The 12,532-nt window shown below is 30.0% G+C and overlaps 1 protein-coding gene across 1 annotated transcript in view; it reads right to left on the reverse strand.

The window, feature by feature from the left end:
• Nucleotides 1-679: 679 nt before the first annotated feature.
• Nucleotides 680-12,532, reverse strand: part of LOC132561636 (protein-glutamine gamma-glutamyltransferase K-like) — a gene marked incomplete at its 5' end in the record, with an annotated part of 38,165 nt that continues 26,312 nt past the window's right edge. The window contains 2 exons of the mRNA XM_060226336.1: nt 680-1,607; nt 9,040-9,176. Coding sequence (XP_060082319.1) covers nt 1,463-1,607; nt 9,040-9,176 — 282 coding nt within the window. The remainder of the gene's footprint in view (nt 1,608-9,039; nt 9,177-12,532) is intronic.

Genomic DNA, 12,532 nt, shown 5'->3' on the forward strand with positions numbered 1-12,532 from the left:
ACAGTAAAACTTCTAAGCCAGAATACACACTAAAAAGACACATTTCACATGATAAAAAGCACGAGTTAGTCACAGCAATATCCCCTACTAACACAGATGTTGTTTGTTATAACAGCCAACACCTAAGTCTGATTCATATATCATAAAGGAACTGACATATCAACATTCTGGCCAAAAATGTCTTAACGTTGACCAAAGTTGATATGTTACTGGTGTAGAGCAAGAGATCATGGCTGAAGCCAAAAAATAAGAAAAATGGCTGTCATAGTAACCTCCGTGAAGTTGATTCCCTATTCCTTATTCCATTACTTATTCGACGGTGCAGTTGATTACTTATTCCTTATTCAATTACCAATTCGACACTTTCATTCCTAATTCAATACCTATTATTTATTCATGTAATCATTATGTAATAACACTATAAATGCTTCTGAATAACTATCAAACGTGCCCATTCTATTGTTCCTCCTTTCTGTTATGTATTCAGTTCCTTTTCGTTATTCCTCCTCTCATTACTTATAGACAATAAAGATCATTTTAAATGAATGCATAAATGTTTTAATTCCTTTCTTCGACCTATACAACACATGTTTATTCATTTAAAACTATTTTTATTGTTTGTAAATAATGAAAAAAACGAATAAGAAATGAAAAAATCGAATAAGTAATGAAAGGTTGGAATAAGTAATGAGCACTTAACATGTGTCGTATTGGTCGAAAATTGAATCAAAACGTTTATTCATTCATTTAAAGCTATGTATATTGTTTATAAATGATAATAAATCGAATAAGTAATGAGAAAATCGAATAAGTAATGAAGGATTGGAATAAGTAATGAGCACTTTACATATGTTGTATAGGTGGAAAATGCAATTAAAACGTTTATTCATTCATTTAAAGCTATTTTTTATTGTTTATAAGTAATGGGAATATCGAATAAGAAATGAGGGAATGGATTAAGAAAAGTGTACTGAATATGTACACTGTAATAGAAAAGAGGAATAATAGAATGAGCACGTTTAATAATTATTTAGAAACATTTATTGTGTTATTTCATAATTTTTGAATGAATAAATAATAGGTATTGAATTAGGAATGAAAGTGTCGAATTGGTAATTGAATAAGGAATAAGTAATCAACTGCACCGTCGAATAAGTAACGGAATAAGGAATAGGGAATAGGGAATCAACTTCACGGACGTGTCATAGTATTCTATATATAATTATATTGTGAGGAATTTCTGAATATCTGTCTCACATCGACAAACAGACAGCAGTTTTTCTTTGGTTAGGAAACAAAACATATCAATTTAAAGCTAGCACAACTAAAGTGACAATAATGTTGATCAGAAGCTAAGTATTGTCCGTGTAGCAGAGAGTTCAAACAAAGCAGTTCAGTAGGACGAAACCCTAAGGGGCGTTGGATGAGATCATTTGTCAGTTGTTGGTTGCCATGACACCATTTAGGCATTTTTTACTTCGACCACACACAAGCCAGTTATGTTGGTTAGCTCCTTAGAGTTAAATAGGATTGTAAAACTCCTCTTTCCACGCTTCTGAGGGATGATATCCACTTGGTACTCAAATGTCTCGTTGTTCGCCACCAATCTGTTAACAACACAAACATTTCACTTTGTCAAATTAAGCATTTCCACAAGACCTTTTCATCAGGCAAACTTGTGGAACAATATGAAAAGAAGTGACTGCCCAAGCTTATTTGTCAGATCAGATCACAAGCTGAGTATATCTAAGGTCGTCAGTCATTACTGTTTGTTTACCAGAGTGGTTTAATCAATCGGACTCCTTTGTCATTGAAAATCTGTCAAGGTCATTCCTTTTACAATGACTTCTCAATGCCAACAAGCTTATATCAGCGATGATACCTTTCTAAAACAGAGAATGAAGAGTATTTTAAATGTTCTCTAAAGTCTGACTTCTGTGAATTTGAATCAAGGTCATTTCTTTTTGTAAAAATTGCATATCCTTATGCTTGGAAAATACAAAATAACAAAATACTATGATGTAGAGAACTTAATGGATCGCATTTACGACAAAGACAAGCTTTACTTACAACAAATTACTTCAACTCCATCTAACTTTGCAAATATTTATTCAATGATTTTATAATAGTGTAAAAAAAGAAGGTATATGCATTTCAAATAAAATACATGTTTTCAAATGTAAGAGTGATGCTCTTTAAACCAACAGTATATTATCTGTAAATCTACAGTATATTATCTGAAAACCTACATTATATTATCTGTAAACAGACTGTAGTATTATCTGCAAGCCTACTGTATATTATATGTAACTCTACAGAATAATATCTTTAAACCTACAGTATAGTATCTCTAAACCTACTGTATATTATCTGTTAACCTACAGTATATTATCTGTAACTCTACAGTATATTATCTGTAAACATACAGTATATTATCTGTAAAACTATTGTAGCATTATCTGTAAACCTACTGTATATTATCTGTTAATCTACAGTATATTATCTGTAACCTACTGTATATTATCTGCAAACCTACTGTAGTATTATTTGTAAACATACTGTAGTATTATCTGTAAACCTACGGTATGTTATTTTTAAACCTACAGTATATTATCTGTAAATCTACAAAAGTATTATTTGTAAACCTATTATCTGTAAACCTACTGTAGTATTATCTGTAAACCTACTGTAGTATTATCTGTAAACCTACAATATATTATCTGTAAACCTACAGTACATTATGTGTAAACCTTCAGTATATTATCTGTAAACCTACAGTATATTATCTGTAAACCTACTTAGTATTATCTGTAAACCTACAGTATATTATCTGAAAACCTACAGTATATTATCTGTAAACCTACAGTATATTATCTGTAAAGCTACAGTGGTATTATGTGTAAACCTACAGTATATTATCTGAAAACCTACTGTATATTATCTGTAAACCTACACTATATTATCTGTAAACATATTGTATATTATCTGTAAACCTACTGTAGTATTATCTGTAAACCTACTGTAGTATTATCTGTAAACATACAATATATTATCTGTAAACCTACAGTATATTATCTGTAAACCTACAGTGGTATTATGTGTAAACCTACAGTATATTATCTGTAAATCTACAGAAGTATTATTTGTAAACCTACTGTAGTATTATCTGTAAACCTACTGTATATTATCTGTAAACCTAAAATATATTATCTGTATAACCTACAGTATATTATCTGTAACCTACAGTATATTATCTGTAAACCTACAGTATATTATCTGTAACCTACAGTATATTATCTGTAAACCTACTATATATTATCTGTAAACCTACAGTATATTATCTCTAAACCTACAGTATATTTTCTGTAAACCTACTGTAGTATTATCTGTAAACCTACTGTAGTATTATCTGTAAACTACAGTATATTACTGTATTATCTGTAAACCTAGTATATTATCTGTAAACCTACAATATATTATCTGTAAACCTACAGTATATTATCTGTAAACCTACTGTATATTATCTGTAAACCTACTGTATATTATCTGTAAACCTACAGTATATTATCTGTAAACCTACAGTATATCTGTAAACCTACAGTATATTATCTGTAAACCTACAGTATATTATCTGTAAACCTACATTATATTATCTGTAAACCTACTGTATATTATATGTAAACCTATAGTCTATTATCTGTAAACCTATTGTAGTATTATCTGTAACCCTACAGTATATTATCTGTAAACCTACAGTATATTATCTGTAAACCTACAGTATATTATTAAACAGTATATTATCTGTAAACCTACAGTATATTATCTGTAAACCTACAGTATATTATCTGTAAACCTAGTATATTATCTGTAAACCTACTGTATATTATCTGTAAACCTACAGTATATTATCTGTAAACCTACAGTATATTATCTGTAGTATATTATCTGTAAACCTACTGTATATTATCTGTAAACCTACAGTATATTATCTGTAACCTACAGTATATTATCTGTAACCTACAGTATATTATCTGTAAACTAGTATATTACTGTAGTATATTATATGTAAACCTATAGTCTATTATCTGTAAACCTATTGTAGTATTATCTGTAACCTACAGTATATTATCTGTAAACCTACCGTATATTATCTGTAAACCTACTGTATATTATCTGTAAACCTACAGTATATATATTATCTGTAAACCTACAGTATATTATCTGTAAACCTACAGTATATTATCTGTAAACCTACAGTATATTATCTGTAAACCTACAGTATATTATCTGTAAACCTACAGTATATTATCTGTAAACCTACTGTATATTATCTGTAAACCTACTAGTATATTATCTGTAAACCTACAGTATATTATCTGTAAACCTACAGTATATTATCTGTAAACCTACAGTATATTATCTGTAAACCTACTAGTATATTATCTGTAAACCTACAGTATATTATCTGTAAACCTAAAGTATATCAACTGAAACCTACTGTATATTATCTGTAAACCTACTGTAGTATTATCTGTAAACCTACTGTAGTATTATCTGTAAACCTACTGTATATTATCTGTAAACCTACTGTAGTATTATCTGTAAACCTACGGTAGTATTATATGTAAACCTACGGTATGTTATCTTTAAACCTAGTATATTATCTGTAAACCTACTGTATATTATCCTACAGTATATATTATCTGTAAACCTACAGTATATTATCTGTAAACCTACTGTATATTATCTGTAAACCTACAGTATATTATCTGTAAACCTACAGTATATTATCTGTAAACCTACAGTATATTATCTGTAAACCTACTTTAGTATTATCTGTAAACCTACATTATATTATCTGAAAACCTACTGTATATTATCTGTAAACCTACTGTAGTATTATCTGTAAACCTAGTATATTATCTGTAAACCTACAGTATATTATCTGTAAACCTACTGTATATTATCTGTAAACTGAAAACCTACAGTATATTATCTGTAAACCTACAGTATATTATCTGTAAACCTACAGTATATTATCTGTAAACCTACAGTATATTATCTGTAAACCTACAGTATATTATCTGTAAACCTAAGTATATTATCTGTAAACCTACAGTATATTATGTATATTATATGTAAACCTACAGTATATTATCTGTAAACCTACAGTATATTATCTGTAAACCTACAGTATATTATCTGTAAACCTACTGTATATTATCTGTAAACCTACAGTATATTATCTGTAAATACAGTATATTATCTGTAAACCTACAGTATATTATCTGTAAACCTACAGTATATTATCTGTAAACCTACAGTATATTATCTGTAAACCTACTTGTATATTATCTGTAAACCTACAGTATATTATCTGTAAACCTACAGTATATTATCTTTAAACCTACATTATATTATCTATAACTCTACAGTATATTATATGTAAACCTAAAGTATATTATCTGTAAACCTATTGTAGTATTATCTGTAAATCTACTGTAGTATTGTCTGTAAACCAGCAGTATATTATCTGTAAACCTACAGTATATTATCTGTAAACCTACAGTATATTATCTGTAAACCTACAGTATATTATCTGTAAACCTACTGTATATTATCTGTAAACCTACAGTATATTATCTGTAAACCTACAGTATATTATCTGTAAACCTACTGTATATTATCTGTAAACCTACAGTATATTATCTGTAAACCTACAGTATATTATCTGTAAACCTACAGTATATTACCTGTAAACCTACTGTAGTATTATCTGTTAACCTACAGTATATTATCTGTAAACCTACAGTATATTATCTGTAACCTACAGTATATTATCTGTAAACCTACTGTAGTATTATCTGTAAACCTACAGTATATTATCTGTAAACCTACAGTATATTATCTGTAAACCTACAGTATATTAGTAAAGTATATATTATCTGTAAACCTACAGTATATTATCTGTAAACCTACTGTATATTATCTGTAAACCTACAGTATATTATCTGTAAACCTACAGTATATTATCTCTAAACCTACTGTATATTATCTGTAAACCTACTGTATATTATCTGTAAACCTACTGTATATTATCTGTAAACCTACAGTATATTACCTGTAAACCTACAGTATATTATCTGTAAACCTACAGTATATTATCTGTAACCTACAGTATATTATCTGTAAACCTACAGTATATTATCTGTAACCTACAGTATATTATCTGTAAACCTACAGTATATTATCTGTAAACCTACAGTATATTATCTGTAAACCTACAGTATATTATCTGTAAACCTACTGTATATTATCTGTAAACCTACAGTATATTATCTGTAAACCTACAGTATATTATCTGTAAACCTACAGTATATTATCTGTAAACCTACTGTATATTATCTGTAAACCTACTGTATATTATCTGTAAACCTACAGTATATTATCTGTAAACCTACAGTATATTATCTGTAAACCTACAGTATATTATCTGTAAACCTACAGTAGTATTATCTGTAAACCTACAGTATATTATCTGTAAACCTACTGTATATTATCTGTAAACCTACAGTATATTATCTGTAAACCTACTATTAGTATTATCTGTAAACCTACAGTATATTATCTGTAAACCTACTGTATATTATCTGTAAACCTACAGTATATTATCTGTAAACCTTGTATATTATCTGTAAACCTACTGTATATTATCTGTAAACCTACTGTATATTATCTGTAAACCTACTGTATATTATCTGTAAACCTATTGTATATTATCTGTAAACCTACTGTATATTATCTGTAAACCTACAGTATATTATCTGTAAACCTACAGTATATTATCTGTAAACCTACAGAATATTAGTTGTAAACCTACAGTATATTATCTGTAAACCTAGAGTATATCAACTGAAACCTACTGTATATTTTCTGTAAACCTACTGTAGTATTATCTGTAAACCTACTGTATATTATCTGTAAACCTACAGTATATTATCTGTAACCTACTGTAAATTATCTGTAAACCTACTGTAGTATTATCTGTAAACCTACTGTAGTATTATCTGTAAACATACAATATATTATCTGTAAACCTACAGTATATTATCTGTAAACATACTGTATATTATCGGTATACATACAGTATATTATCTGTAAACGTACAGTATATTTTCTGTAAACCTACAGTATATTATCTGTAAACCTACAGTATATTATCTGTAAACCTACAGTATATTATCTGTAAACCTACTGTATATTATCTGTAAACCTACAGTATATTATCTGTAAACCTACAGTATATTATCTGTAAACCTACAGTATATTATCTGTAAACCTACAGTTTATTATCTATAAACCTACAGAATATTTTCTGTAAACCTACTGTAGTATTATCTGTAAATCTACGGTATGTTATTTTTAAACCTACAGTATATATTTCTGTAAACCTACAGAAGTATTATTTGTAAACCTACAGTGGTATTATGTGTAAACCTACTGTAGTATTATCTGTAAACCTACAGAATATTATCTGTAACCTACAGTATATTATCTCTAAACCTACTGTATATTATCTGTAAACCTACAGTATATTATCTGTAAACCTACAGTATATTATCTGTAAACCTACAGTGGTATTATGTGTAAACCTTCAGTATATTATCTGTAAACCTACAGAATATTATCTGTAAACCTACAGTATATTATCTGTAACCTACAGTATATTATCTGTAAACCTACAGTATATTATCTGTAACCTACAGTATATTATCTGTAAACCTACAGTATATTATCTGTAAACCTACAGTATATTACCTCTAAACCTACTGTAGTATTATCTGTTAACCTACAGTATATTACCTCTAAACCTACAGTATATTATCTGTAACCTACATTATATTTTCTGTAAACCTACTGTAGTATTATCTGTAAACCTACGGTATGTTATTTTTAAACCTACAGTATATTATCTGTAAACCTACAGAAGTATTATTTGTAAACCTACGGTAATATTACCTGTAAACCTACTGTAGTATTATCTGTAAACCTACTGTATATTATCTGTAACCTACAGTATATTATCTGTAAACCTACAGTATATTATCTGTTAACCTCCTTTAGTATTATCTGAAAAACCTACAGTATATTATTTGAAAACCTACTGTATAATATCTGTAAACCTACAGTATATTATCTGTAAACCTACTTTAGTATTATCTGTAAACCTACAGTATATTATCTGAAAACCTACTGTATATTATCTGTAAACCTACAGTATATTATCTGTAAACATGTTGTACTATTATCTGTGAACCTACTGTAGTATTATCTGTAACCTACTGTATATTATCTGTAAACCTACTGTAGTATTATCTGTAAACCTATTGTAGTATTATCTGTAAACCTACTGTAGTATTATCTGTAAACCTACTGTAGTATTTTCTGTAAACCTACCGTATTTTATCCGTAAACCTACCGTATATTATCTGTTAACCTACAGTATATTATCTATAAACCTACAGTATATTTTCTGTAAACCTACTGTAGTATTATCTGTAATTATCTGTAAACATACAATATATTATTTGTAAACCTACAGTATATTATCTGAAAACCTAAAGTATATTATCTGTAAACATACTGTATATCATCTGTAAACCTACAGTATATTATCCCTAAACCTATAGTATATTATCTGCAAACCTACTGTATATTATCTGTAAACGTACAGTATATTATCTGTAACCTACAGTATATTATTTGTAAACCTACAGTAGTATTATTTGTAAACCAACTGTAGTATTGTCTGTAAACCTATTTGAGTATTATCTTTAAACTACAGTATATTATATGTAAACCTAATGTATATTATCTGTAACCTACAGTATATTATCTGTAACCTACTGTAGTATTATCTTTAAACCTACTGTATATTATCTGTAAACCTACTGTATATTATCTGTAAACCTACTGTAGTATTATCTGTAAACCTACTGTATATTATCTGTAAACCTACAGTATATTAGCTGTACGTACCCTGGTTTATATTTGCTCACAAGTCTTTCTCCTGGTCCATGCACAGTCAGCCCTGTTCCTGTAAGACTGGTGGGTAAGGGGTTAGTGAAGGAAACCTCTACCTGGAACTTCTCTCCTAAAGTCACGATACCAGGAGCCTGAAATAAGTCACTTCAAGTTGACAAAAATTTTGTCATACAAATAAAGAACATTTGCTGTTGTTAAATTACAACACTAGATGCTGAAAGGTGTCAGATATATATATAACACATGGCACTTCATTATTTTGATATTAAGGAACCAGGTCTGTCTTGTTATATATCATGACACCAGATCTGTATTGTAATATATCATGACACCAGGTCTGTATTGTTATATGTCATGACACCAGGTCTGTACTGTTATATATCATGACACGTGGTCTGTACTGTAATATATCATAACACTTGGTCTATATTGTTATATATCATGACACCAGATCTGTATTGTTATATATCATGACACCAGGTCTGTATTTTTATATATCATGACACCAGGTCTGTATTGTTATATATCATTACACCAGATCTGTATTGTTATATATCATGACACCAGGTCTGTACTGTTATATATCATGACACGTGGTCTGTACTGTAATATATCATGACACTTGGTCTGTATTGTTATATATCATGACACCAGATCTGTATTGTTATATATCATGACACCAGGTCTGTACTGTTATATATCATGACACCAGGTCTGTACTGTTATATATCATGACACCAGGTCTGTATTTTTATATATCATGAGATCAGGTCTGTATTGTTATATATCATGACACCAGGTCTGATCATGACACTTGGTCTGTACTGTAATATATCATGACACTTGGTCTGTATTGTTATATATCATGACACCAGATCTGTATTGTTATATATCATGACACCAGGTCTGTATTGTTATATATCATTACACAATGTTTGATCATGACACCAGATCTGTATTGTTATATATCATGACACTTGGTCTGTATTGTTATATATCATGACACCAGATCTGTATTGTTATATATCATGACACGTGGTCTGTACTGTAATATATCATGACACTTGGTCTGTATTGTTATATATCATGACACCAGATCTGTATTGTTATATATCATGACACCAGGTCTGTATTGTTATATATCATGACAACAGGTCTGTATTGTTATATATCATGAGATCAGGTCTGTATTGTTATATATCATGACACTTGGTCTGTATTGTTATATATCATGACACCAGGTCTGTATTGTTATATATCATGACACGTGGTCTGTACTGTAATATATCATGACACTTGGTCTGTATTGTTATATATCATGACACCAGGTCTGTATTGTTATATATCATGACACCAGGTCTGTATTGTTATATATCATTACACAATGTTTGATCATGACACCAGGTCTGTATTGTTATATGTCATGACACCAGGTCTGTACTGTTATATATCATGACACAGGTCTGTTATATATCTGGTCTGTATATAACATGACACCAGGTCTGTATTGTTATATATCATGACACCAGATTTGTATTGTTATATATCATGACACCGTTTCTGTATTGTTATATATCTTGACACCAGGTCTGATCATGACACCAGGTCTGTACTGTTATATATCATGACACATGGTCTGTACTGTAATATATCATGACACTTGGTCTGTATTGTTATATATCATGACACCAGATCTGTATTGTTATATATCATGACACCAGGTCTGTACTGTTATATATCATGACACGTGGTCTGTACTGTAATATATCATGACACTTGGTCTGTATTGTTATATATCATGACACCAGATCTGTATTGTTATATATCATGAGATCAGATCTGTATTGTTATATATCATGACACCACGTCTGTATTGTTATATATCATTACACAATGTCTGATCATGACACCAGGTCTGTATTTTTATATATCAAGACAAAAGGTCCGTATTGCTGTATATTATGACACCAGGTCTGTATTGTTATATATCAAGACAAAAGGTCTGCATTGCTGTATATTATGACACCAGGTCTGAATTGTTATATATCTTGACACCAGGTCTGATCATGACACCAGGTCTGTACTGTTATATATCATGACACCAGGTCTGTATTGTTATATATCATGATATCAGGTCTGTATTGTTATATATCATGACACCAGGTCTGATCATGACACCAGGTCTATACTGTAATATATCATGACACTTGGTCTGTATTGTTATATATCATGACACCAGATCTGTATTGTTATATATCATGACACCAGGTCTGTATTGTTATATATCATGAGATCAGGTCTGTATTGTCATATATCATGACACTTGGTCTGTATTGTTATATAACATGACACCAGGTCTGTATTGTTATATATCATGACACCAGGTCTGATCATGACACCAAGTCTGTACTGTTATATATCATGACACCAGGTCTGTATTGTTACATATCATGACACCAGGTCTGTACTGTTATATATCAAGACACAAGGTTTGTATTGTTATATATCATGACACCAGGTCTGTATTGTTATATATCATTACACAATGTCTGATCATGACACCAGGTCTGTATTTTTATATATCAAGACAAAAGGTCCGTATTGCTGTATATTATGACACCAGGTCTGTATTGTTATATATCAAGACAAAAGGTCTGCATTGCTGTATATAATGACACCAGGTCTGTACTGTTATATATGAAGACACAAGGTCTGTATTGTTATATGTCATGACACCAGGTCTGTATTGTTATATATCAAGACAAAAGGTCTGCATTGCTGTATATTATGACACCAGGTCTGAATTGTTATATATCTTGACACCAGGTCTGAATTGTTATATATCTTGACACCAGGTCTGATCATGACACCAGGTCTGTACTGTTATGTATCATGACACCAGGTCTGTATTGTTATATATCCTGACACCAGATCTGTATTGTTATATATCAAGACACCAGGTCTCTATAGCTATATATAATGACACCAGGTCTGTACTGTTATATATCATGACACCTGGTCTGTATTTTTATATATCATGACACTAGGTCTATATTGTTATATGTCATGACACCAGGTCTGTATTGTTATATATCATGACACCAGGTCTGTACTGTTATATATCATGACACCTGGTCTGTACTGTTATATATCATGACACCATGTCTGTATTGTTATATATCATGACACCAGATCTGTATTGTTATATATCATGACATCAGGTCTGTACTGTTATATATAATGACACCAGGTCGGTACTGTAATATATCATGACACTTGGTCTGTATTGTTATATAACATGACACCAGGTCTGTATTGTTATATATCATGACACCAGATTTGTATTGTTATATATCATGACACCGTTTCTGTATTGTTATATATCTTGACACCAGGTATTGTTATATATAAAACCAGGTATGTATTGTTATATATATTGACACCAGTTGTTATATACATGACCTGTATTGTTATATATATTGACACC

The sequence above is a fragment of the Ylistrum balloti genome, unplaced genomic scaffold (assembly GCF_031769215.1).
Source record: "Ylistrum balloti isolate Yb309-2 unplaced genomic scaffold, AGI_CSIRO_Ybal_v1 Utg371248, whole genome shotgun sequence".
Classification (NCBI taxonomy): Eukaryota; Metazoa; Mollusca; class Bivalvia; order Pectinida; family Pectinidae; genus Ylistrum; species Ylistrum balloti.